Consider the following 27182-nt stretch of genomic DNA (forward strand, 5'->3'; position numbering starts at 1 on the left):
TTCTCTGTGTGAGGTGTTGTTACCTTCTCTGTGTGAGGTGTTGTTACCTTCTCTGTGTGAGGTGTTGTTACCTTCTCTGTGTGAGGTGTTGTTACCTTCTCTGTGTGAGGTGTTGTTACCTTCTCTGTGTGAGGTGTTGTTACCTTCTCTGTGTGAGGTGTTGTTACCTTCTCTGTGTGAGGTGTTGTTACCTTCTCTGTGTGAGGTGTTGTTACCTTCTCTGTGTGAGGTGTTGTTACCTTCTCTGTGTGAGGTGTTGTTACCTTCTCTGTGTGAGGTGTTGTTACCTTCTCTGTGTGAGGTGTTGTTACCTTCTCTGTGTGAGGTGTTGTTACCTTCTCTGTGTGAGGTGTTGTTACCTTCTCTGTGTGAGGTGTTGTTACCTTCTCTGTGTGAGGTGTTGTTACCTTCTCTGTGTGAGGTGTTGTTACCTTCTCTGTGTGAGGTGTTGTTACCTTCTCTGTGTGAGGTGTTGTTACCTTCTCTGTGTGAGGTGTTGTTACCTTCTCTGTGTGAGGTGTTGTTACCTTCTCTGTGTGAGGTGTTGTTACCTTCTCTGTGTGAGGTGTTGTTACCTTCTCTGTGTGAGGTGTTGTTACCTTCTCTGTGTGAGGTGTTGTTACCTTCTCTGTGTGAGGTGTTGTTACCTTCTCTGTGTGAGGTGTTGTTACCTTCTCTGTGTGAGGTGTTGTTACCTTCTCTGTGTGAGGTGTTGTTACCTTCTCTGTGTGAGGTGTTGTTACCTTCTCTGTGTGAGGTGTTGTTACCTTCTCTGAGTGAGGTGTTGTTACCTTCTCTGTGTGAGGTGTTGTTACCTTCTCTGTGTGAGGTGTTGTTACCTTCTCTGTGTGAGGTGTTGTTACCTTCTCTGTGTGAGGTGTTGTTACCTTCTCTGTGTGAGGTGTTGTTACCTTCTCTGTGTGAGGTGTTGTTACCTTCTCTGTGTGAGGTGTTGTTACCTTCTCTGTGTGAGGTGTTGTTACCTTCTCTGTGTGAGGTGTTGTTACCTTCTCTGTGTGAGGTGTTGTTACCTTCTCTGAGTGAGGTGTTGTTACCTTCTCTGTGTGAGGTGTTGTTACCTTCTCTGTGTGAGGTGTTGTTACCTTCTCTGTGTGAGGTGTTGTTACCTTCTCTGTGTGAGGTGTTGTTACCTTCTCTGTGTGAGGTGTTGTTACCTTCTCTGTGTGAGGTGTTGTTACCTTCTCTGTGTGAGGTGTTGTTACCTTCTCTGTGTGAGGTGTTGTTACCTTCTCTGTGTGAGGTGTTGTTACCTTCTCTGTGTGAGGTGTTGTTACCTTCTCTGTGTGAGGTGTTGTTACCTTCTCTGTGTGAGGTGTTGTTACCTTCTCTGTGTGAGGTGTTGTTACCTTCTCTGTGTGAGGTGTTGTTACCTTCTCTGTGTGAGGTGTTGTTACCTTCTCTGTGTGAGGTGTTGTTACCTTCTCTGTGTGAGGTGTTGTTACCTTCTCTGTGTGAGGTGTTGTTACCTTCTCTGTGTGAGGTGTTGTTACCTTCTCTGTGTGAGGTGTTGTTACCTTCTCTGTGTGAGGTGTTGTTACCTTCTCTGTGTGAGGTGTTGTTACCTTCTCTGTGTGAGGTGTTGTTACCTTCTCTGTGTGAGGTGTTGTTACCTTCTCTGTGTGAGGTGTTGTTACCTTCTCTGTGTGAGGTGTTGTTACCTTCTCTGTGTGAGGTGTTGTTACCTTCTCTGAGTGAGGTGTTGTTACCTTCTCTGTGTGAGGTGTTGTTACCTTCTCTGTGTGAGGTGTTGTTACCTTCTCTGTGTGAGGTGTTGTTACCTTCTCTGTGTGAGGTGTTGTTACCTTCTCTGTGTGAGGTGTTGTTACCTTCTCTGTGTGAGGTGTTGTTACCTTCTCTGTGTGAGGTGTTGTTACCTTCTCTGTGTGAGGTGTTGTTACCTTCTCTGTGTGAGGTGTTGTTACCTTCTCTGTGTGAGGTGTTGTTACCTTCTCTGTGTGAGGTGTTGTTACCTTCTCTGTGTGAGGTGTTGTTACCTTCTCTGTGTGAGGTGTTGTTACCTTCTCTGTGTGAGGTGTTGTTACCTTCTCTGTGTGAGGTGTTGTTACCTTCTCTGTGTGAGGTGTTGTTACCTTCTCTGTGTGAGGTGTTGTTACCTTCTCTGTGTGAGGTGTTGTTACCTTCTCTGTGTGAGGTGTTGTTACCTTCTCTGTGTGAGGTGTTGTTACCTTCTCTGTGTGAGGTGTTGTTACCTTCTCTGTGTGAGGTGTTGTTACCTTCTCTGTGTGAGGTGTTGTTACCTTCTCTGTGTGAGGTGTTGTTACCTTCTCTGTGTGAGGTGTTGTTACCTTCTCTGTGTGAGGTGTTGTTACCTTCTCTGTGTGAGGTGTTGTTACCTTCTCTGTGTGAGGTGTTGTTACCTTCTCTGTGTGAGGTGTTGTTACCTTCTCTGTGTGAGGTGTTGTTACCTTCTCTGTGTGAGGTGTTGTTACCTTCTCTGTGTGAGGTGTTGTTACCTTCTCTGTGTGAGGTGTTGTTACCTTCTCTGTGTGAGGTGTTGTTACCTTCTCTGTGTGAGGTGTTGTTACCTTCTCTGTGTGAGGTGTTGTTACCTTCTCTGTGTGAGGTGTTGTTACCTTCTCTGTGTGAGGTGTTGTTACCTTCTCTGTGTGAGGTGTTGTTACCTTCTCTGTGTGAGGTGTTGTTACCTTCTCTGTGTGAGGTGTTGTTACCTTCTCTGTGTGAGGTGTTGTTACCTTCTCTGTGTGAGGTGTTGTTACCTTCTCTGTGTGAGGTGTTGTTACCTTCTCTGTGTGAGGTGTTGTTACCTTCTCTGTGTGAGGTGTTGTTACCTTCTCTGTGTGAGGTGTTGTTACCTTCTCTGTGTGAGGTGTTGTTACCTTCTCTGTGTGAGGTGTTGTTACCTTCTCTGTGTGAGGTGTTGTTACCTTCTCTGTGTGAGGTGTTGTTACCTTCTCTGTGTGAGGTGTTGTTACCTTCTCTGTGTGAGGTGTTGTTACCTTCTCTGTGTGAGGTGTTGTTACCTTCTCTGTGTGAGGTGTTGTTACCTTCTCTGTGTGAGGTGTTGTTACCTTCTCTGTGTGAGGTGTTGTTACCTTCTCTGTGTGAGGTGTTGTTACCTTCTCTGTGTGAGGTGTTGTTACCTTCTCTGTGTGAGGTGTTGTTACCTTCTCTGTGTGAGGTGTTGTTACCTTCTCTGTGTGAGGTGTTGTTACCTTCTCTGTGTGAGGTGTTGTTACCTTCTCTGTGTGAGGTGTTGTTACCTTCTCTGTGTGAGGTGTTGTTACCTTCTCTGTGTGAGGTGTTGTTACCTTCTCTGTGTGAGGTGTTGTTACCTTCTCTGTGTGAGGTGTTGTTACCTTCTCTGTGTGAGGTGTTGTTACCTTCTCTGTGTGAGGTGTTGTTACCTTCTCTGTGTGAGGTGTTGTTACCTTCTCTGTGTGAGGTGTTGTTACCTTCTCTGTGTGAGGTGTTGTTACCTTCTCTGTGTGAGGTGTTGTTACCTTCTCTGTGTGAGGTGTTGTTACCTTCTCTGTGTGAGGTGTTGTTACCTTCTCTGTGTGAGGTGTTGTTACCTTCTCTGTGTGAGGTGTTGTTACCTTCTCTGTGTGAGGTGTTGTTACCTTCTCTGTGTGAGGTGTTGTTACCTTCTCTGTGTGAGGTGTTGTTACCTTCTCTGTGTGAGGTGTTGTTACCTTCTCTGTGTGAGGTGTTGTTACCTTCTCTGTGTGAGGTGTTGTTACCTTCTCTGTGTGAGGTGTTGTTACCTTCTCTGTGTGAGGTGTTGTTACCTTCTCTGTGTGAGGTGTTGTTACCTTCTCTGTGTGAGGTGTTGTTACCTTCTCTGTGTGAGGTGTTGTTACCTTCTCTGTGTGAGGTGTTGTTACCTTCTCTGTGTGAGGTGTTGTTACCTTCTCTGTGTGAGGTGTTGTTACCTTCTCTGTGTGAGGTGTTGTTACCTTCTCTGTGTGAGGTGTTGTTACCTTCTCTGTGTGAGGTGTTGTTACCTTCTCTGTGTGAGGTGTTGTTACCTTCTCTGTGTGAGGTGTTGTTACCTTCTCTGTGAGGTGTTGTTACCTTCTCTGTGTGAGGTGTTGTTACCTTCTCTGTGTGAGGTGTTGTTACCTTCTCTGTGTGAGGTGTTGTTACCTTCTCTGTGTGAGGTGTTGTTACCTTCTCTGTGTGAGGTGTTGTTACCTTCTCTGTGTGAGGTGTTGTTACCTTCTCTGTGTGAGGTGTTGTTACCTTCTCTGTGTGAGGTGTTGTTACCTTCTCTGTGTGAGGTGTTGTTACCTTCTCTGTGTGAGGTGTTGTTACCTTCTCTGTGTGAGGTGTTGTTACCTTCTCTGTGTGAGGTGTTGTTACCTTCTCTGTGTGAGGTGTTGTTACCTTCTCTGTGTGAGGTGTTGTTACCTTCTCTGTGTGAGGTGTTGTTACCTTCTCTGTGTGAGGTGTTGTTACCTTCTCTGTGTGAGGTGTTGTTACCTTCTCTGTGTGAGGTGTTGTTACCTTCTCTGTGTGAGGTGTTGTTACCTTCTCTGTGTGAGGTGTTGTTACCTTCTCTGTGTGAGGTGTTGTTACCTTCTCTGTGTGAGGTGTTGTTACCTTCTCTGTGTGAGGTGTTGTTACCTTCTCTGTGTGAGGTGTTGTTACCTTCTCTGTGTGAGGTGTTGTTACCTTCTCTGTGTGAGGTGTTGTTACCTTCTCTGTGTGAGGTGTTGTTACCTTCTCTGTGTGAGGTGTTGTTACCTTCTCTGTGTGAGGTGTTGTTACCTTCTCTGTGTGAGGTGTTGTTACCTTCTCTGTGTGAGGTGTTGTTACCTTCTCTGTGTGAGGTGTTGTTACCTTCTCTGTGTGAGGTGTTGTTACCTTCTCTGTGTGAGGTGTTGTTACCTTCTCTGTGTGAGGTGTTGTTACCTTCTCTGTGTGAGGTGTTGTTACCTTCTCTGTGTGAGGTGTTGTTACCTTCTCTGTGAGTGAGGTGTTGTTACCTTCTCTGGTGAGGTGTTGTTACCTTCTCTGTGTGAGGTGTTGTTACCTTCTCTGTGTGAGGTGTTGTTACCTTCTCTGTGTGAGGTGTTGTTACCTTCTCTGTGTGAGGTGTTGTTACCTTCTCTGTGTGAGGTGTTGTTACCTTCTCTGTGTGAGGTGTTGTTACCTTCTCTGTGTGAGGTGTTGTTACCTTCTCTGTGTGAGGTGTTGTTACCTTCTCTGTGTGAGGTGTTGTTACCTTCTCTGTGTGAGGTGTTGTTACCTTCTCTGTGTGAGGTGTTGTTACCTTCTCTGTGTGAGGTGTTGTTACCTTCTCTGTGTGAGGTGTTGTTACCTTCTCTGTGTGAGGTGTTGTTACCTTCTCTGTGTGAGGTGTTGTTACCTTCTCTGTGTGAGGTGTTGTTACCTTCTCTGTGTGAGGTGTTGTTACCTTCTCTGTGTGAGGTGTTGTTACCTTCTCTGTGTGAGGTGTTGTTACCTTCTCTGTGTGAGGTGTTGTTACCTTCTCTGTGTGAGGTGTTGTTACCTTCTCTGTGTGAGGTGTTGTTACCTTCTCTGTGTGAGGTGTTGTTACCTTCTCTGTGTGAGGTGTTGTTACCTTCTCTGTGTGAGGTGTTGTTACCTTCTCTGTGTGAGGTGTTGTTACCTTCTCTGTGTGAGGTGTTGTTACATTCTCTGTGTGAGGTGTTGTAACCTTCTCTTCTCTGAGTGAGGTGTTGTTACCTTCTCTGTGTGAGGTGTTGTTACCTTCTCTGTGTGAGGTGTTGTTACCTTCTCTGTGTGAGGTGTTGTTACCTTCTCTGTGTGAGGTGTTGTTACCTTCTCTGTGTGAGGTGTTGTTACCTTCTCTGTGTGAGGTGTTGTTACCTTCTCTGTGTGAGGTGTTGTTACCTTCTCTGAGTGTGAGGTGTTGTTACCTTCTCTGTGTGAGGTGTTGTTACCTTCTCTGAGTGAGGTGTTGTTACCTTCTCTGTGTGAGGTGTTGTTACCTTCTCTGTGTGAGGTGTTGTTACCTTCTCTGTGTGAGGTGTTGTTACCTTCTCTGTGTGAGGTGTTGTTACCTTCTCTGTGTGAGGTGTTGTTACCTTCTCTGTGTGAGGTGTTGTTACCTTCTCTGTGTGAGGTGTTGTTACCTTCTCTGTGTGAGGTGTTGTTACCTTCTCTGTGTGAGGTGTTGTTACCTTCTCTGTGTGAGGTGTTGTTACCTTCTCTGTGTGAGGTGTTGTTACCTTCTCTGTGTGAGGTGTTGTTACCTTCTCTGTGTGAGGTGTTGTTACCTTCTCTGTGTGAGGTGTTGTTACCTTCTCTGTGTGAGGTGTTGTTACCTTCTCTGTGTGAGGTGTTGTTACCTTCTCTGTGTGAGGTGTTGTTACCTTCTCTGTGTGAGGTGTTGTTACCTTCTCTGTGTGAGGTGTTGTTACCTTCTCTGTGTGAGGTGTTGTTACCTTCTCTGTGTGAGGTGTTGTTACCTTCTCTGTGTGAGGTGTTGTTACCTTCTCTGTGTGAGGTGTTGTTACCTTCTCTGTGTGAGGTGTTGTTACCTTCTCTGTGTGAGGTGTTGTTACCTTCTCTGTGTGAGGTGTTGTTACCTTCTCTGTGTGAGGTGTTGTTACCTTCTCTGAGTGAGGTGTTGTTACCTTCTCTGTGTGAGGTGTTGTTACCTTCTCTGTGTGAGGTGTTGTTACCTTCTCTGTGTGAGGTGTTGTTACCTTCTCTGTGTGAGGTGTTGTTACCTTCTCTGTGTGAGGTGTTGTTACCTTCTCTGTGTGAGGTGTTGTTACCTTCTCTGTGTGAGGTGTTGTTACCTTCTCTGTGTGAGGTGTTGTTACCTTCTCTGTGTGAGGTGTTGTTACCTTCTCTGTGTGAGGTGTTGTTACCTTCTCTGTGTGAGGTGTTGTTACCTTCTCTGTGTGAGGTGTTGTTACCTTCTCTGTGTGAGGTGTTGTTACCTTCTCTGTGTGAGGTGTTGTTACCTTCTCTGTGTGAGGTGTTGTTACCTTCTCTGTGAGGTGCTGTTACCTTCTCTGTGTGAGGTGTTGTTACCTTCTCTGTGTGAGGTGTTGTTACCTTCTCTGTGTGAGGTGTTGTTACCTTCTCTGTGTGAGGTGTTGTTACCTTCTCTGTGTGAGGTGTTGTTACCTTCTCTGTGTGAGGTGTTGTTACCTTCTCTGAGTGAGGTGTTGTTACCTTCTCTGTGTGAGGTGTTGTTACCTTCTCTGTGTGAGGTGTTGTTACCTTCTCTGTGTGAGGTGTTGTTACCTTCTCTGTGTGAGGTGTTGTTACCTTCTCTGTGTGAGGTGTTGTTACCTTCTCTGTGTGAGGTGTTGTTACCTTCTCTGTGTGAGGTGTTGTTACCTTCTCTGTGTGAGGTGTTGTTACCTTCTCTGTGTGAGGTGTTGTTACCTTCTCTGTGTGAGGTGTTGTTACCTTCTCTGTGTGAGGTGTTGTTACCTTCTCTGTGTGAGGTGTTGTTACCTTCTCTGTGTGAGGTGTTGTTACCTTCTCTGTGTGAGGTGTTGTTACCTTCTCTGTGTGAGGTGTTGTTACCTTCTCTGTGTGAGGTGTTGTTACCTTCTCTGTGTGAGGTGTTGTTACCTTCTCTGTGTGAGGTGTTGTTACCTTCTCTGTGTGAGGTGTTGTTACCTTCTCTGTGTGAGGTGTTGTTACCTTCTCTGTGTGAGGTGTTGTTACCTTCTCTGTGTGAGGTGTTGTTACCTTCTCTGTGTGAGGTGTTGTTACCTTCTCTGTGTGAGGTGTTGTTACCTTCTCTGTGTGAGGTGTTGTTACCTTCTCTGTGTGAGGTGTTGTTACCTTCTCTGTGTGAGGTGTTGTTACCTTCTCTGTGTGAGGTGTTGTTACCTTCTCTGTGTGAGGTGTTGTTACCTTCTCTGTGTGAGGTGTTGTTACCTTCTCTGTGTGAGGTGTTGTTACCTTCTCTGTGTGAGGTGTTGTTACCTTCTCTGTGTGAGGTGTTGTTACCTTCTCTGAACGTAGTCACATAGTGAGGTAGACACACAGACACAGAGTGAGGCAGACACACAGACACATAGTGAGGCAGACACATAGTGAGGCAGACACACAGACACATAGTGAGGCAGAAACTTAGTCACATAGTGAGGCAGACACACAGACACATAGTGAGGCAGACACATAGTGAGGCAGACACACAGACACATAGTGAGGCAGAAAATTAGTCACATAGTGAGGCAGACACACAGACACATAGTGAGGCAGACACACAGACACATAGCGAGGCAGATACACAGTGAGGCAGACACACAGACACATAGTGAGGCAGAAACTTAGTCACATAGTGAGGCAGACACACAGACACATAGTGAGGCAGACACATAGTGAGGCAGACACACAGACACATAGTGAGGCAGAAAATTAGTCACATAGTGAGGCAGACACACAGACACATAGTGAGGCAGACACACAGACACATAGTGAGGCAGACACACAGACACATAGCGAGGCAGATACACAGTGAGGCAGACACACAGACACATAGTGAGGCAGAAACTTAGTCACATAGTGAGGCAGACAAACAGACACATAGTGAGGCAGACACATAGTGAGGCAGACACACAGACACATAGTGAGGCAGAAATTTAGTCACATAGTGAGGCAGACACACAGACACATAGTGAGGCAGACACATAGTGAGGCAGACACACAGACACATAGTGAGGCAGAAAATTAGTCACATAGTGAGGCAGACACACAGACACATAGTGAGGCAGACACACAGACACATAGCGAGGCAGATACACAGTGAGGCAGACACACAGACACATAGTGAGGCAGAAACTTAGTCACATAGTGAGGCAGACACACAGACACATAGTGAGGCAGACACATAGTGAGGCAGACACACAGACACATAGTGAGGCAGAAACTTAGTCACATAGTGAGGTAGACACACAGACACATAGTGAGGCAGACACACAGACACATAGTGAGGCAGAAACTTAGTTACATAGTGAGGTAGACACACAGACACATAGTGAGGCAGACACACAGACACATAGTGAGGCAGAAACTTAGTCACATAGTGAGGTAGACACACAGACACATAGTGAGACAGACGCATAGTGAGGCAGACACACAGACACATAGTGAGGTAGACACACAGACACATAGTGAGACAGACACACAGACACATAGTGAGGTAGACACACAGACACATAGTGAGGTAGACACACAGACACATAGTGAGGCAGACACACAGACACATAGTGAGGCAGACACAAAGACACATAGTGAGGCAGACACATAGTGAGGCAGACACACAGACACATAGTGAGGCAGAAACTTAGTCACATAGTGAGGTAGACACACAGACACATAGTGAGGCAGACACACAGACACATAGCGAGGCAGATACACAGTGAGGCAGACACACAGACACATAGTGAGGCAGAAACTTAGTCACATAGTGAGGCAGACACACAGACACATAGTGAGGCAGACACATAGTGAGGCAGACACACAGACACATAGTGAGGCAGAAATTTAGTCACATAGTGAGGCAGACACACAGACACATAGTGAGGCAGACACATAGTGAGGCAGACACACAGACACATAGTGAGGCAGAAAATTAGTCACATAGTGAGGCAGACACACAGACACATAGTGAGGCAGACACACAGACACATAGCGAGGCAGATACACAGTGAGGCAGACACACAGACACATAGTGAGGCAGAAACTTAGTCACATAGTGAGGCAGACACACAGACACATAGTGAGGCAGACACATAGTGAGGCAGACACATAGTGAGGCAGACACACAGACACATAGTGAGGCAGAAACTTAGTCACATAGTGAGGTAGACACACAGACACATAGTGAGGCAGACACAGACACATAGTGAGGCAGAAACTTAGTTACATAGTGAGGTAGACACACAGACACATAGTGAGGCAGACACACAGACACATAGTGAGGCAGAAACTTAGTCACATAGTGAGGTAGACACACAGACACATAGTGAGACAGACGCATAGTGAGGCAGACACACAGACACATAGTGAGGTAGACACACAGACACATAGTGAGACAGACACACAGACACATAGTGAGGTAGACACACAGACACATAGTGAGGTAGACACACAGACACATAGTGAGGCAGACACACAGACACATAGTGAGGCAGACACACAGACACATAGTGAGGCAGACACATAGTGAGGCAGACACACAGACACATAGTGAGGCAGAAACTTAGTCACATAGTGAGGTAGACACACAGACACATAGTGAGGCAGACACATAGTGAGGCAGACACACAGACACATAGTGAGGCAGAAACTTAGTCACATAGTGAGGTAGACACACAGACACATAGTGAGGCAGACACACAGACACATAGTGAGGCAGAAACTTAGTCACATAGTGAGGTAGACACACAGACACATAGTGAGACAGACGCATAGTGAGGCAGACACACAGACACATAGTGAGGTAGACACACAGACACATAGTGAGACAGACACACAGACACATAGTGAGGTAGACACACAGACACATAGTGAGGTAGACACACAGACACATAGTGAGGCAGACACACAGACACATAGTGAGGTAGACACACAGACACATAGTGAGGTAGACACACAGACACATAGTGAGGCAGACACACAGACACATAGTGAGGTAGACACACAGACACATAGTGAGGTAGACACACAGACACATAGTGAGGCAGACACACAGACACATAGTGAGGCAGACACACAGACACATAGTGAGGTAGACACACAGACATATAGTGAGGTAGACACACAGACACATAGTGAGGTAGACACACAGACACATAGTGAGGCAGACACACAGACACATAGTGAGGTAGACACACAGACACATAGTGAGGTAGACACACAGACACATAGTGAGGTAGACACACAGACACATAGTGAGGTAGACACACATACACATAGTGAGGCAGACACACAGACACATAGTGAGACAGACACATAGTGAGGCAGACACACAGACACATAGTGAGGCAGACACACAGACACATAGTGAGGCAGACACACAGACACATAGTGAGACAGACACATAGTGAGGCAGACACACAGACACATAGTGAGACAGACACACAGTCACACAGTGAGACAGACACACAGACACATAGTGAGGCAGACACACAGTCACATAGTGAGGCAGACACATAGTGAGGCAGACACACAGACACATAGAGTTATTTATGTATCATTTTTAAAGCTCTCACTGAGTAATAGGTTTTATAATAAGCCTGAACTCAATGTAAATATATTTTATATACATGTCAGTGTGTGTATGTTTGTTTGTATACATGTATGTGTGTGTGTACTCACCTAGATGTGGTTGCAGGGTCGAGTCACAGCTCCTGGCCCCCGTCTCTTCATTGGTCGCTACTAGGTCACTCTTCCTGTTCCATGAGCTTTATCATACCTCTTCTTAAATCTATGTATGGATCCTGCCTCCACTACGTCGCTTCCTAGACTATTCCACTTCCTGACAACTCTGTGACTGAATAAATACTTCCTAACATCCCTGTGATTCATCTGAATCTTCAGTTTCCAACTGTGACCCCTTGTTGTTGTGTCATATCTCTGGAACATTCTGTCTCTGTCCACCTTGTCGATACCTCTCAATATTTTATATGTCGTTATCATATTCTCCCTGTCTCTACTGTCTTCCAGTATTGTCAGGTCGATTTTCCTTAACCTCTCCTCGTAGGACATGCCCCTTAGCTCCAGGACTTGTTTTGTTGCAAACCTTTGCACTTTCTCTAGTTTCCTTACATGCTTGGTTAGGTTTGGGTTCCAGACTGGTGCTGCAAACTCCAATATAAGTGTGACGTACACAGTGTACAGGGTCCTGAACGATTCCTTATTAAGATGTCGGAATGCTGTTCTGAGGTTTGCTAGGCGCCCATATGCTGCAGCAGTTATTTGGTTGATGTGTGCCTCAGGAGATGTGCTCGGTGTTATACTCACCCCAAGATCCCTTTTCTTGAGTGAGGCTTGTAGTCTCTGGCCCCCTAGACTGTGTGTATGTGTACTCACCTATATGTGTTTGCAGGGGTCGATTCACAGCTCCTGTGTGTATATGTGTGTGTGACTAAAAGCTCCCTCTACATTTGGCATGGTGAAGCAGTAATGGAATTATTTATTTACAGAAAGATAAACAAGATAATTCGATAGGTGTCTGTACATAAGTGAAAAACTGCCAAGAGAAAATCTAGTCAAATTTACCTAAATATTTCAGATATAGACTAAGTACATGAGTGGTTATGGGTGGGTGTGACCTGGACCTGCCTAGCATGGGCCAGCAGGCCTTCTGCAGTGCTGCTTTCGAACTAGATTGAAAAGATATTGACCCGACAAACTGACGCAGAAATAGACAAGAGACAGATGGATATATTTAACCTGCTTCCTGCAGAATGTCGGGACAGAAGAAAGGTCATTCCTCAGAGATGTTGACACGAAAGACTGATAGAAATAGACACGAGATAGATGTACAGATTTAGTGTGTTTCTGTGGTCTAGGTCTGCAAGACTGGGCTCCTCCCTGCACTGGTTAAGACACATTCCCGCTGAGAGTTGTAGAGGAGAGTGTCGTCTCCTCCCTCAGGAGGGTATCGTGGCCAATTTACCACGAATGGTTCCCTCTTCTCCTCTTTCTCCTCTCTCTACAGCTTCTCCTCATTCTCCTCCTTCTTCTCTTTCTTACCCTGCTCCTCGATTGCTTCATTCTTCATCTCCTGCTGTTTCTCACTTTTTTCATTTTTTCTTCTCTTCCTTCTTCTCCGTTATTTCTCCTCATTATCTTCTTCCTTCTCTTCTTCTTCTTCTTCCTCCTCGTCTTCCTGTATCACACTCCTATCTAATTTTGTCGAGGAAAAACAAGTGATCAGGTCGCTCGGAACAATTACCTCCGCGCGCGCGCACACACACACACACACACACACACACACACACACACACACACACACACACACACACACACACACACACACACACACACACACACACACACACACACACACACACACACACACACACACACACACACGGGTTAGCACTGTCAGGCTGGCACTCTCAGGCTGGCACTGTCAGGCTGGCACTGCCACCGAGTCTTTGTTATCATAAGCAAAAAAAATATTATAGTGAGATTAAATCACTCTGGCAGGGATCCACTAAACCCGTCAGGGTCATACGGCTTCCTCGGGAATAAGAGGTAATCATCAGGTTTGATGCTAGTAGGGGGAATGTAGCTCCCATTCCTTGGATCAAAAGCAACAAAGCAGTATATAGATATTAGATATTAATACACATGATTTAATTTTTAAAAGAGTGAAGAGATACATGATACTTATATACATATATATATATATATATATATATATATATATATATATATATATATATATATATATATATATATATATATATATATATATATATATATATATATATATATATATATATATATATATATAATCTACGCCGCCGCCATTATTCTTCCTGACCAGAAAACGTCCAGCTATTTGATTTATTTTGGTCAATATTTACAGAGGTTATTAAACGCAAACATTCGCAAAATATAATTAAAATTGTCATTTTTCAGCTCTAACAGTTTCTCATAGTGACCAATATCATCAACGATGTATATATATATATATATATATATATATATATATATATATATATATATATATATATATATATATATATATATATTTATATATTTATATAATATATTTATATATATAGATATATATATATATATATATATAATATATATATATATATAATATATATATATATATATATATATATATAATTGTAACCACGAGCGAGTGGTATTGATCAATAACAACACTGCGCTAGCCAAGGATTCGAACCCATGATGTAGAGGCCCGCCATTGTGAGCGAGAAGTACATGACGCCTTAACCCACAGGACTACCCATTCCTACAAGAACTAAGCACTCAGCCAAGCTAGGTGTGTTACTCTTGTTTCGAGGACATACAGTAGTGTGGGAGCTTTCAAGGTAATTTCATTCTCATTCCTGTTTGGTGCACTAGCCTACGAGCAGCATATATATATTATTGTAACCACGGACGAGTGGTATTGATCAATAACAACACTAACACACCTAGCTTGGCTGGGCGCTTGGTTTTTGTAGGATTGGGTAGTCCTGTGGGTTAAGGCGTCATGTGGTTCTCGCTCACAATGGCGGGCCAGTACAACATGGGTTCGAATCCTTGCATACACAAAGTTTCGCTTGCCTTATTCGGCAAGAAGAGCTTTGGTATTTATGCCAAAATCGCAAGTTTTACCCTTTCAGCACAGCATATATATATATTTATCTTTTTAGTAAATAGCTTCATGAGAGATAGGAATGAAAGGAAGGGTTGACAGGGTTGGCAAGGGAAGAAGAGAGAGAGAGAGAGAGAGAGAGAGAGAGAGAATATAAATAGGAACATAGAGGAAGGAAGAGAATTTAGGAACAGGATAGATTACTGGCTGACAATGCAACATAAGTGAAGAATATTCAGATATTGATAAAGATTTTTTATTTCATTTAAGGATTTAGAAAAGGCATATGATAGGAGATAAGGTAGAGAGGGCAGCAGTGTGGTAGATGTTGCAGATGTATGGAATAGGTGGTATGTTGCTAAAATCGGTAAAGAGGTTTTGTGTGGATAGCGAGGCTCACTTTAGCGTATATGAGAGAGAGAAGGAGATTATTTTCCCACAAAAGTAAGTCTTGGTCATAGTTATGTGATGTCACCATCACATATTTAAAGATGGTGTTGGTAAGATGCGTGGCTTTAAAAGATGAAGTCTAATACAGAATTTAATTGTCACAGTTGCTTTTTGCTGATGACACTGTGCTTTTGGGTAATTCTGAAGAGAAATTCCCAATGTTGGAGAATGAACTGGTGGAATATGGGTAAAAGGAAATTAAAAATAAATATAAGAAAGAGCAAGGTGACGAGGGTAACCAAAAAAAAAAGCAATAAAGAACGGGGTATCAGAATAAAAGTAGGAAGCATAGAGGAGATAAATGGGCACAGGTATTTGGAAGTGAACTAAGAGTTTTCTATGAAAGATGAGGTGAGTTATCCTTATCTGGGGAGAGTTTATTTGCGAAAGAATAAAATGAAACGCAGCAAAGAATAGTTGTACCAACAATGGAGGCTGGGCTTTCACGATCTTATGGGATAGTCTGTATATTGTTCCAGCCACGGTATTGTGAGCTCTTCCAAGGAAGGTATTGAGGATTGTTCCAGCCAGGATATTGTGAACTGTTCCAAGGAAGGTAGTGTGGATTGTTCCAGCCAGGGTATTGTGAACTGTTCCAAGGAAGGTAGTGTGGATTGTTCCAGCCAGGGTATTGTGAACTGTTCCAAGGAAGGTAGTGTGGATTGTTCCAGCAAGGGTATTGTGAACTGTTCCAAGGAAGGTAGTGTGGATTGTTCCAGCCAGGGTATTGTGAACTGTTCCAAGGAAGGCAGTGTGGATTGTTCCAGCCACGGTACTGTGAACTGTTCCAAGGAAGGTAGTGAGGATTGTTACAGCCAGGGTATTGTGAACTGTTCCAAGGAAGGTAGTGTGGATTGCTCCAGGCAGGGTATTGTGAACTGTTCCAAGGAAGGTAGTGTGGATTGTTCCAGTCAGAGTATTGTGAACTGTTTCAAGGAATGTAATGTGGATTGTTCCTGCCACGGTACTGTGAACTGTTCCAAGGAAGGTAGTGAGGATTGTTCCAGCCAGGGTATTGTGAACTGTTCCAAGGAAGGTAGTGTGGATTGTTCCAGCCAGGGTATTGTGAACTGTTCCAAGGAAGGTAGTGTGGATTGTTCCAGCCAGGGTATTGTGAACTGTTCCAAGGAAGGTAGTGTGGATTGTTCCAGCAAGGGTATTGTGAACTGTTCCAAGGAAGGTAGTGTGGATTGTTCCAGCCAGGGTATTGTGAACTGTTCCAAGGAAGGCAGTGTGGATTGTTCCAGCCACGGTACTGTGAACTGTTCCAAGGAAGGTAGTGAGGATTGTTACAGCCAGGGTATTGTGAACTGTTCCAAGGAAGGTAGTGTGGATTGCTCCAGGCAGGGTATTGTGAACTGTTCCAAGGAAGGTAGTGTGGATTGTTCCAGTCAGAGTATTGTGAACTGTTTCAAGGAATGTAATGTGGATTGTTCCTGCCACGGAACTGTGAACTGTTCCAAGGAAGGTAGTGAGGATTGTTCCAGCCAGGGTATTGTGAACTGTTCCAAGGAAGGTAGTGTGGATTGTTCCAGTCAGGGTATTGTGAGCTGTTCCAGGGAAGGTAGTGAGGATTGTTCCAGCCAGGGTATTGTGAGCTGTTCCAGGGAAGGTAGTGAGGATTGTTCCAGCCAGGGTATTGTAAGCTGTTCCAGGGAAGGTAGTGTAGATTGTTCCAGCCAGGGTATTGTGAGCTGTTCCAGGGAAGGTAGTGAGGATTGTTCCAGCCAGGGTATTGTGAGCTGTTCCAAGGAAGGTAGTGTGGATTGTTCCAGTCAGGGTATTGTGAGCTGTTCCAGGGAAGGTAGTGAGGATTGCTCCAGCCAGGGTATTGTGAGCTGCTCCAGGGAAGGTAGTGATGATTGTTCCAGCCTGGGTATTGTGAGCTGTTCCAGGGAAGGTAGTGAAGATTGTTCCAGCCAGGGTATTGTGAGCTGTTCCAGGGAAGGTAGTGTAGATTGTTCCAGCCAGGGTATTGTGAGCTGTTCCAAGGAAGGTAGTGAGGATTGCTCCAGCCAGGGTATTGTAAGCTGTTCCAGGGAAGGTAGTGAGGATTGTTCCAGCCTGGGTATTGTGAGCTGTTCCAGGGAAGGTAGTGAGGATTGTTCCAGCCAGGGTATTGTGAGCTGTTCCAGGGAAGGTAGTGAGGATTGTTCCAGCCAGGGTATTGTGAGCTGTTCCAGGGAAGGTAGTGAGAATTGTTCCAGCCAGGGTATTGTGAGCTGTTCCAGGGAAGGTAGTGAGGATTGTTCCAGCCAGGGTATTGTGAGCTGTTCCAGGGAAGGTAGTGAGGATTGTTCCAGCCAGGGTATTGTGAGCTGTTCCAGGGAAGGTAGTGAGGATTGTTCCGGCCAGGGTATTGTGAGCTGTTCCAGAGAAGGTAGTGAGGATTGTTCCAGCCAGGGTATTGTGAGCTGTTCCAGGGAAGGTATTGAGGATTGTTCCAGCCAGGGTATTGTGATCTGTTCCAGGGAAGGTAGTGAGGATTGTTCCAGCCAGGGTATTGTGAACTGTTCCAGGGAAGGTAGTGAGGATTGTTCCAGGAAGAATATTGTGAACTGTTCTAAGGAAGGTAGTGTAGATTGTTCCAGCCAGGGTATTGTGAACTGCTCCAGGGAAGGTAGTGTGGATTGTTCCAGCCACGGTATTGTGAGCTGTTCCAGGGAAGGTAGTGAGGATTGTTCCAGCCAGGGTATTGTAAGCTGTTCCAGGGAAGGTAGTGAGGATTGCTCCAGCCAGGGCATTGTGAGCTGCTTCAGAGAAGGTAGTGAGGATTGTTCCAGCCAGGGCATTGTGAGCTGCTCCAGGGAAGGTAGTGAGGATTGTTCCAGCCAGGGTATTGTAAGCTGTTCCAGGGAAGGTAGTGAGGATTTTTCCAGCCAGGGTATTGTAAGCTGTTCCAGGGAAGGTAGTGAGGATTGCTCCAGCCAGGGCATTGTGAGCTGCTCCAGGGAAGGTAGTGAGGATTGTTCCAGCCAGGGTATTGTAAGCTGTTCCAGGGAAGGTAGTGAGGATTGTTCCAGCCAGGGTATTGTGAGCTGCTCCAGGGAATGTAGTGAGGATTGTTCCAGCCTGGGTATTGTGAACTGTTCCAAGGAAGGTAGTGTGGATTGTTCCTGCCAGGGTATTGTGAACTGTTCCAAGGAAGGTAGCGTGGATTGTTCCAGCCAGAGTATTGTGAGCTGTTCCAGGGAAGGTAGTGAGGATTGTTCAAGCCTGGGTATTGTGAACTGTTCCAAGGAAGATAGTGTGGATTGTTCCAGCTAGGGTATTGTGAGCTGTTCCAGGGAAGGTAGTGTGGATTGTTCCAGCCAGGGCATTGTGAGTTGCTCCAGGGAAGGTAGTGAGGATTGTTCCAGCCAGGGTATTGTGAGCTGTTCCAGGGAAGGTAGTGAGGATTGTTCCAGCCAGGGTATTGTGAGCTGTTCCAAGGAAGGTAGTGTGGATTGTTCCAGCCAGGGTATTGTGAGCTGTTCCAGGGAAGGTAGTGAGGATTGTTCCAGCCAGGGTATTGTGAGCTGTTCCAGGGAAGGTAGTGAGGATTGTTCCAGCCAGGGTATTGTGAGCTGTTCCAGGGAAGGTAGTGAGGATTGTTCCAGCCAGGGTATTGTGAGCTGTTCCAGGGAAGGTAATGAGGATTGTTCCAACCAGGGTATTGTGAGCTGTTCCAGGGAAGGTAGTGAGGATTGTTCCAGCCAGGGTATTGTGAGCTGTTCCAGGGAAGGTAGTGAGGATTGTTCCAGCCAGGGTATTGTGAGCTGTTCCAGGGAAGGTAATGAGGATTGTTCCAACCAGGGTATTGTGAGCTGTTCCAGGGAAGGTAGTGAGGATTGTTCCAGCCAGGGTATTGTGAGCTGTTCCAAGGAAGGTAGTGTGGATTGTTCCAGCCAGGGTATTGTGAGCTATTGTTCTCGTTGGACAGATGTGTGAAAAGACTGAGAAAGAAATCGCATTAATTCTGTTTATATGAGCAGATTTTATATGAGCTGAATTTATATAAGCTGAAATTTTATGAAGTGAATTTATGTAAGCTGAATTTATATAAATTGATTTATATGAGCTGTTTTATATGAGCTAAATTTATACAACATGAGTTTATATGAGCTGAATTTAAATGAGTGGAATTAAAATAAGTCGAATTAAATGAGACGAATTTGTATGAGCTAAATTTAAGTGAGTCGAATTTCAATGAGATGAATTTATATGAGCAGAACATAAAAAGAGGCTAATTTATGCGAAGTGAATTTATGTAAGCTGAATTTATATAAATTGATTTATATGAGCTGTTTTATATGAGCTAAATTTATACAACATGAGTTTATATGAGCTGAATTTAAATGAGTGGAATTAAAATAAGTCGAATTAAATGAGACGAATTTGTATGAGCTAAATTTAAGTGAGTCGAATTTCAATGAGATGAATTTATATGAGCAGAACATAAAAAGAGGCTAATTTATGCGAAGCTTATGTATATGAGCTGAATGTATATGAGCATAGCAAGTACTGTTGATTATTATCTGCGCGAAACATCTCAGCATAACAGTGACTTTGTTGTGTCTAACAAATAACAGTGATTTTGTTTGTGTCTAACAAATAACAGTGACTTTGTTTGTGTCTAACAAATAACAGTGATTTTGTTTGTGTCTAACAAATAATAGTGACTTTGTTTGTGTCTAACAAATTACAGTGATTTTGTTTGTGTCTAACAAATAACAGTGACTTTGTTTGTGTCTAACAAATAACAGTGACTTTGTTTGTGTCTAACAAATAACAGTAACTTTTTTTATGTCTAACAAATAACAGTGACTTTGTTTGTGTCTAACAAATAACAGTGACTTTGTTTGTGTCTAACAAATAACAGTGATTTTGTTTGTGTCTAACAAATAATAGTGACTTTGTTTGTGTCTAACAAATTACAGTGATTTTGTTTGTGTCTAACAAATAACAGTGACTTTGTTTGTGTCTAACAAATAACAGTGACTTTGTTTGTGTCTAACAAATAACAGTGACTTTTTTTATGTCTAACAAATAACAGTGACTTTGTTTGTGTCTAACAAATAACAGTGACTTTGTTTGTGTCTAACAAATAACAGTGACTTTGTTTGTGTCTAACAAATAACAGTGATTTTATTTGTGTCTAACAAATAACAGTGTCTTTGTTTGTGTCTAACAAATAACAGTGACTTTGTTTGTGTCTAACAAATAACAGTGACTTTGTTTGTGTCTAACAAATAACAGTGACTTCATTTGTGTCTAACAAATAAGAGTGACTTTGTTTGTGTCTAACAAATAACAGTGACTTTGTTTGTCTCTAACAAATAACAGCGACTTTGTTTGTCTCTAACAAATAACAGTGACTTTGTTTGTCTCTAACAAATAACAGTGACTTTGTTTGTGTCTAACAAACAACAGTGACTTTGTTTGTGTCTAACAAATAACATTGACTTTGTTTGTGTCTAACAAATAAAAGTGACTTTGTTTGTACCTAACAAATAACAGTGACTTTGTTTGTCTCTAACAAATAACAGTGACTTTGTTTGTCTCTAGCAAATAACAGTGACTTTGTCTGTACGTAACAAATAACAGTGACTTTGTTTGTACCTAACAAATAACAGTGACTTTGTTTGTGTCTAACAAATAACAGTGACTTTGTTTGTACCTAACAAATAACAGTGACTTTGTTTGTACCTAACAAATAACAGTGACTTTGTTTGTGTCTAACAAATAAAAGTGACTTTGTTTGTACCTAACAAATAACAGTGACTTTGTTTGTCTCTAACAAATAACAGTGACTTTGTTTGTCTCTAGCAAATAACAGTGACTTTGTCTGTACGTAACAAATAACAGTGACTTTGTTTGTACCTAACAAATAACAGTGACTTTGTTTGTGTCTAACAAATAACAGTGACTTTGTTTGTACCTAACAAATAACAGTGACTTTGTTTGTACCTAACAAATAACAGTGACTTTGTTTGTACCTAACAAATAACAGTGACTTTGTTTGTGTCTAACAAATAACAGTGACTTTGTTTGTACCTAACAAATAACAGTGACTTTGTTTGTACCTAAGAAATAACAGTGACTTTGTTTGTACCTAACAAATAACAGTGACTTTGTTTGTACCTAAGAAATAACAGTGACTTTGCTTGTATCTAACAAATAACAGTGATTTTGTTTGTACCTAAGAAATAACAGTGACTTTGCTTGTATCTAACAAATAACAGTGACTTTGTTTGTACCTAAGAAATAACAGTGACTTTGTTTGTATCTAACAAATAACAGTGACTTTGTACGTAACAAATAACAGTGACTTTGTTTGTACCTGACAAATTATACTGTGTAAACACATATTGTAATCTTTGTATAGAAATAAATTTTTTTTCTTTTGTTTGAAATTAATAAAAGAGAACATGGGACTTAATTAAGATGATGATTAATGTTACATCATTAAAAATAACAGGTAGTGATTGTTTAGAAATTAAAACAACAGGTATCTATTGTTTAGTAATTAAAACGATCAGGCAAAGATTATTTATATATATATATATATATATATATATATATATATATATATATATATATATATATATATATATATATATATATATATATATATATATATATATATATATATATATATATATATATATGTATATATATATATATATATATATATATATATATATATATATATATATATATATATATATATATATATATATATATATATATATATATATATATACGTATATATGTCGTGCCGAATATGTAAAACTGGTCAATTAGCAAGAACTCATTTAAAATTAAGTCCTTTCTGAAATTTTCTCTTATACGTTTAAAGATATATTTTTTTTCATTAATGTTAATGTAAAAATTTTTAATTTTGCTCCAAAAGAATCTTAGAAAACTTACCTAACCTTATTATAACAAGAACAATTTATTTTAGCCTAACCCAACTAAATATATTTTAGATTTGTTTACAGTTATTTAATACTAAACAAACACAGTGAAATATATTTTTTTCGTTAGGTTCAGAATGATTTTGGCGAAATTATTGCATACACAAATTTTCACTTGTCCTATATGGCAAGATGAGCGTTGCTATTTAAGCCAAGATCGCAAGTTCTGCCTATTCGGCACGACATATATATATATATATATATATATATATATATATATATATATATATATATATATATATATATATATATATATATATATATATATATATTATATATATATATATATATATATATATATATATATATATATATATATATATATATATATATATATATATATATATATATATATATATATATATATATATATAAATGTATGTATCAATCGAAATATAGTTTTTTTACCTTGTTTCTTACTTTTTGTTCCATTTATTTAACGTTTTTCGTTGTGTTTATAATCTTTCAATAAAAACAAAGGTTAGTTTTATTTCGTATAAAACCTAGATATTTTGCAATTTTTTCACGTTTTTTTATTTTTATTTTTTTTCTATGATAAACCCAGGATAAATATTAGAATATGATTCTTTATGTGTTGTTGTTGTGACATGAAATAGTTTAGTTTTCTCTCTGTGAGGGAGTTGGACTAAGTGAAAGTGATACTGGAATGGGACCACGAGAAGGTCTACTAACTAGAGGCATGAGTGTGCTAGACCTGGTACAAGAGGACGCCGAGTACTGGAAGTATGAGTGTACAAGACCTGGAACAAGAGAACGTAGAGTACTGGAAGTATGAGTGTACTAAACCTGGTGCAAGAGGACGTCGAGTACTGGAAGTATGAAAGTACTAGACCTGGTACAAGAGGACGTCCAACACTGGAAGTATGAGTGTACAAGACCTGGTACAAGAGAACGTCGAGTATTGGAAGTATGAGTGTACTAAACCTGGTACAAGAGGACGTTGAGTACTGGAAGTATGAGTGTGCTAGACCTGGTACAAGAGGACGCCGAGTACTGGAAGTATGAGTGTGCTAGACCTGGTACAAGAGGACGCCGAGTACTGGAAGTATGAGTGTACTAGACCTGGTACAAGAGGACGCCGAGTACTGGAAGTATGAGTGTACTAGACCTGGTACAAGAGGACGCCGAGTACTGGAAGTATGAGTGTACTAGACCTGGTACAAGAGGACGTCGAGTACTGGAAGTATGAAAGTACTAGACCTGGTACAAGAGGATGTCCAGCACTGGAAGTATGAGTGTACTAGACCTGGTACAAGAGGACGTCGAGTACTGGAAGTATGAAAGTACTAGACCTGGTACAAGAGGATGTCCAGCACTGGAAGTATGAGTGTACTAGACCTGGTACAAGAGGACGTCGAGTACTGGAAGTATGAAAGTACTAGACCTGGTACAAGAGGATGTCCAGCACTGGAAGTATGAGTGTACTAGACCTGGTACAAGAGGACGTCGAGTACTGGAAGTATGAGTGTACTAGACCTGGTACAAGAGGACGTCGAGTACTGGAAGTATGAAAGTACTAGACCTGGTACAAGAGGACGTCGAGTACTGGAAGTATGAGTGTACTAGACCTGGTACAAGAGGACGTCGAGTACTGGAAGTATGAGTGTACTAGACCTGGTACAAGAGGACGTCGAGTACTGGAAGTATGAGTGTACTAGACCTGGTACATGAGGACGTCGAGTACTAGAAGTATGAGTGTACTAGACCTGCTACTAGGGCACTTTGAGTACTAGAAGTATGAGTGTACTAGACTTGGTACAAGAAGACTTCGAATACTGGAAGTATGAGAGTACTAGACTTGGTACAAGAGAACTTCGAGTACTGGAAGTGTGAGTGTACTAGACCTTGTACAAAGACACTTCGAGTACTGGAAGTGTGAGTGTACTAGACCTGGTACAAAGGCACTTCGAGTACTGGAAGTGTAAGTGTACTAGACCTGCTACAAGAGGATTCGAGTGCTGGAAGTATGAGTGTACTATACCTTGTACTAGAGCACTTTGAGTACTGGAAGTATGAGTGTTCTACACCTGGTGCAAGGGCATTTCAGTTACTGGAAGTATGAGTGTCCTAGACCTGCTACAAAGGCACTTCGAATACTGGAAGTATTAGTGAATGAAAGTATTAGTGAACTAGACTTCGACTACTCACTGGAAGCATCGGTGAGCCAAAGACCAAAGCGGAAGTACTGCCAGTAGAGCCAGTGTCTCGGGTGTTTGATGTCAGGGTGATGCTGGAGGGAGAGAGAGAAGACGAACACCAGATACAACAGGTCGGAGATAGCCAGCGCCGTCAGGTAACTGTTGGTCGAGGACCTCATCTTCCGCCTGGTGAGCACCACCATGGAGACCGAGTTACCCACCACGCCCACACACATCACCATGGGCACCAGCACTCGTTGGACCCAGTGGCGAGACTCATCCATGAACCTCTCGTAAGACGCAAAGTTCGGGGAGGAAGTTGAAGTGATTAAAACTTCTGATGGATTCCGGTGAGGCTCCACGTTGATATATGAGTCGTTATGCTCCCCCGGATAGTACGGATAGTCGTCTTCGATGTTTAAAAGAGATGTGTTATGAGCGTATGGATAGAGGATAGACGTGGAGTTGAGGTCGGCCATCAGAGAGAAGTTGGCCATAACACCGGATAACACACTCTCAAACGTCTCCAGAAGCTCCATTTTCACTATTCTTTATATTTATTTTTTATATTCTTGTCTCTCCAGTGACTCGCATCTCTTCTACGTATTCTTACCACAGTTAAATTACAGCTATATTATATCACTGATTAAATAATCCCTTATAACTGCGAAAACCATTTCACTCACATCCACAAGATGGGACATTCTTGAAGGCAGACACACACACATGCACACTTCACTATATTCTGCGGAAGAATTAACAAGAGCTATAGAAGAGTGGTATTATAACGAATACCAAGAACAGAGTTTGCTGTAAATACCAGTGTATCACTGGTATCTGAAATGTAAAAAGTCCTGATGACAGGCGGGATATTAGACAGGAATACCACTACAGATATCTTTATCTTATCTTAGGTTAAAACTATGTAGGTGAGCCTTTTATCTTCTCGAGTTGTTGCAGTGGGGTCAGCGGATGCTTAACCACTTAGAGTAAATACTGTCGTTTCTTGACGAATGGAACACCACAAATTCGTAGACCTGTGAGTGTAAAAAGGGGCTTCAGGGCCCGAGGGCTACTGAATCCACCTCGCGTGCGTGGCAGGAGGTAGGGGAAACCTCCAGTGTGGCCCAGCGAGACCAGGAGACTACAGGACTGAACCGCACGGTCGCTAAGACCAGACTGACGGCCCAGGGATGCTGGGGGTTCATCTCTCTCCTTCCTCCCCTTCCCATCCTCTCCCACCATTACCCACACATCCTCCTAGCCACCACGAACCCTCACCCAGGTCGTATAGGGAGTAGTAGTAGTAGTAGTAGTAGTAGTAGTGTAGGTGGTAGTGATTGTAGTGGTGAAGCCAGTGGTGCTTGGGTGTCTGTAGCAGTGCTATGAGAGGCTGCTCTTCCCCACTTGGGAATGTTTATCAAGAACTATAAATAATAATATTAATAAAAATATTATTATTAAAGGAGGGATTTGGGATAGTGGCACTTTGGAGGGATATCTAAGCTGTCGTATCTGAGCGCCTCTGCATAGATAGTGATTATGTATGAGTGATGGTGAAAGTGTTGAATGATGATGAAAGTTGGGGTTTTCTTTTTGGGTCACCCTGCCTCGGTGGGAAACGGCCGATGTGTTAAAAATATATAATAATAATAATAATAATAATAATAATAATAATAATAATAATAATAATAATAATAATAATAATAATAATAATAATAATAATAATAATAATAATATAATTATTATTATTATTATTATTATTATTATTATTATTATTATTATTATTATTATTATTATTATTATTATTATTATTATTATTTATCAACTTCTTGGTACTTCATACCTTAGCGCAATGTCACCTCTTCCCCCAAATCCAGACTTTTCCAAAGCAAGTATGCTGTTAATGTCTTACTTTTTCCCAAAAGGACATTGTCGCTTTATGGTATGCTGGTGTCTTTACCTCCCGAGGTTCAGATTCTATGACCTCGCTCCTAGTTCAGGTTGTGTTTACTGGAGGTTCTCTTTTCTCCCTTCCTGAGGTTCAGGTTCTATGACCTCGCTCCTAGTTCAGGTTGTGTTTACTGGAGGTTCTCTTTTCTCCCTTCCTGAGGTTCAGGTTCTATGACCTCGCTCCTAGGTTAGGTTTCAGCAAGGATACTAAGTCTGTCTTACTTTCCAAAGGTTGTACCATGCTCTTCTGACCTGTCTTCATTTCCCACAAGGTGACTGAATACCCACGAGAGATGGAACGAGGGACTACATTAATCAGGTTGGTCCTGTCTTTTCCACAGCAAGACACAGTCTGTTGTGTACGAGCCTCTCCCATATTTTACAGTGCCTACTGCAATTCGTGGTAGAGAGCACAAGTGGAATAGAGAGTACAAGTGGGATAGAGAGCACAAGGGGGATAGAGAGCACAAGTGGGATAGAGAGTACAAGTGGGATAGAGAGCACAAGTGAAATAGAGAATACAAGTGGGATAGAGAGTACAAGTGGGATAGAGAGCACAAGTGGGATAGAGAGCACAAGTGGGATAAAGAACACAAGTGGGATAGAGAGCACAAGTGGGGTAGAGAGCACAAGTGGGATAGAGAGCACAAGTGGGATAGAGAGCACAAGTGAGATAGAGAGTACAAGTGGGATAGAGAGCACAAGTGGGATAGAGAGTACAAGTGGGATAGAGAGCACAAGTGGGATAGAGAGTACAAGTGGGATAGAGAGCACAAGTGGACTGTAACAGTCAAACATGCACTCCAAGTTGCCTTTTGGACTCCATCTATCGACCTTCTCCAAGTCACGAGCTCTGGAATCTCGTCATATTCCCAATTTCATCCTCTTAAAAATCTTTAAGTAATTATAAAAAAAAATAATCTTGACTCAAAATTCACTTCTGGGAATGGATAGAGATTTTATTCATTATTATCCTTATTTATCATTATTATTAATTTTTTTTATCCCATTTCTTGCATCTATTCGATCTTTTTATATACTATGTTTCATAATTAAGTTTATCAGACAGAAGGTTAATAACACATTGCTTAATGAGGGGAATATATAAATATTCTCCTTCAAAGTTTACATTGCAAGAATATCCGAGTTAAAATGTATAATAGATGTTGGAATCAAACATTAAGTGCTACAGGCAGCAAGTGCTACAGGCAGCAAGTGCTACAGGCAGCAAGTGCTACAGGCAGCAAGTGCTACAGGCAGCAAGTGCTACAGGCAGCAAGTGCTACAGGCAGCAAGTGCTACAGGCAGCAAGTGCTACAGGCAGCAAGTGCTACAGGCAGCAAG

General features: G+C 42.2%; 1 protein-coding gene across 1 annotated transcript in view; it reads right to left on the minus strand.

Moving 5' to 3' along the window:
• Positions 1 to 25042, minus strand: part of LOC128697364 (uncharacterized) — a 148293-nt gene extending 123251 nt beyond the window's left edge. The window contains exon 1 of the mRNA XM_070094082.1: positions 23896 to 25042. Within this exon, the coding sequence (XP_069950183.1) occupies positions 23896 to 24424 (529 nt within the window). The 5' untranslated portion in view covers positions 24425 to 25042. The remainder of the gene's footprint in view (positions 1 to 23895) is intronic.
• Between the last annotated feature and the right edge of the window lie 2140 nt (positions 25043 to 27182).

Source organism: Cherax quadricarinatus, chromosome 44 (genome assembly GCF_038502225.1).
Source record: "Cherax quadricarinatus isolate ZL_2023a chromosome 44, ASM3850222v1, whole genome shotgun sequence".
Classification (NCBI taxonomy): Eukaryota; Metazoa; Arthropoda; class Malacostraca; order Decapoda; family Parastacidae; genus Cherax; species Cherax quadricarinatus.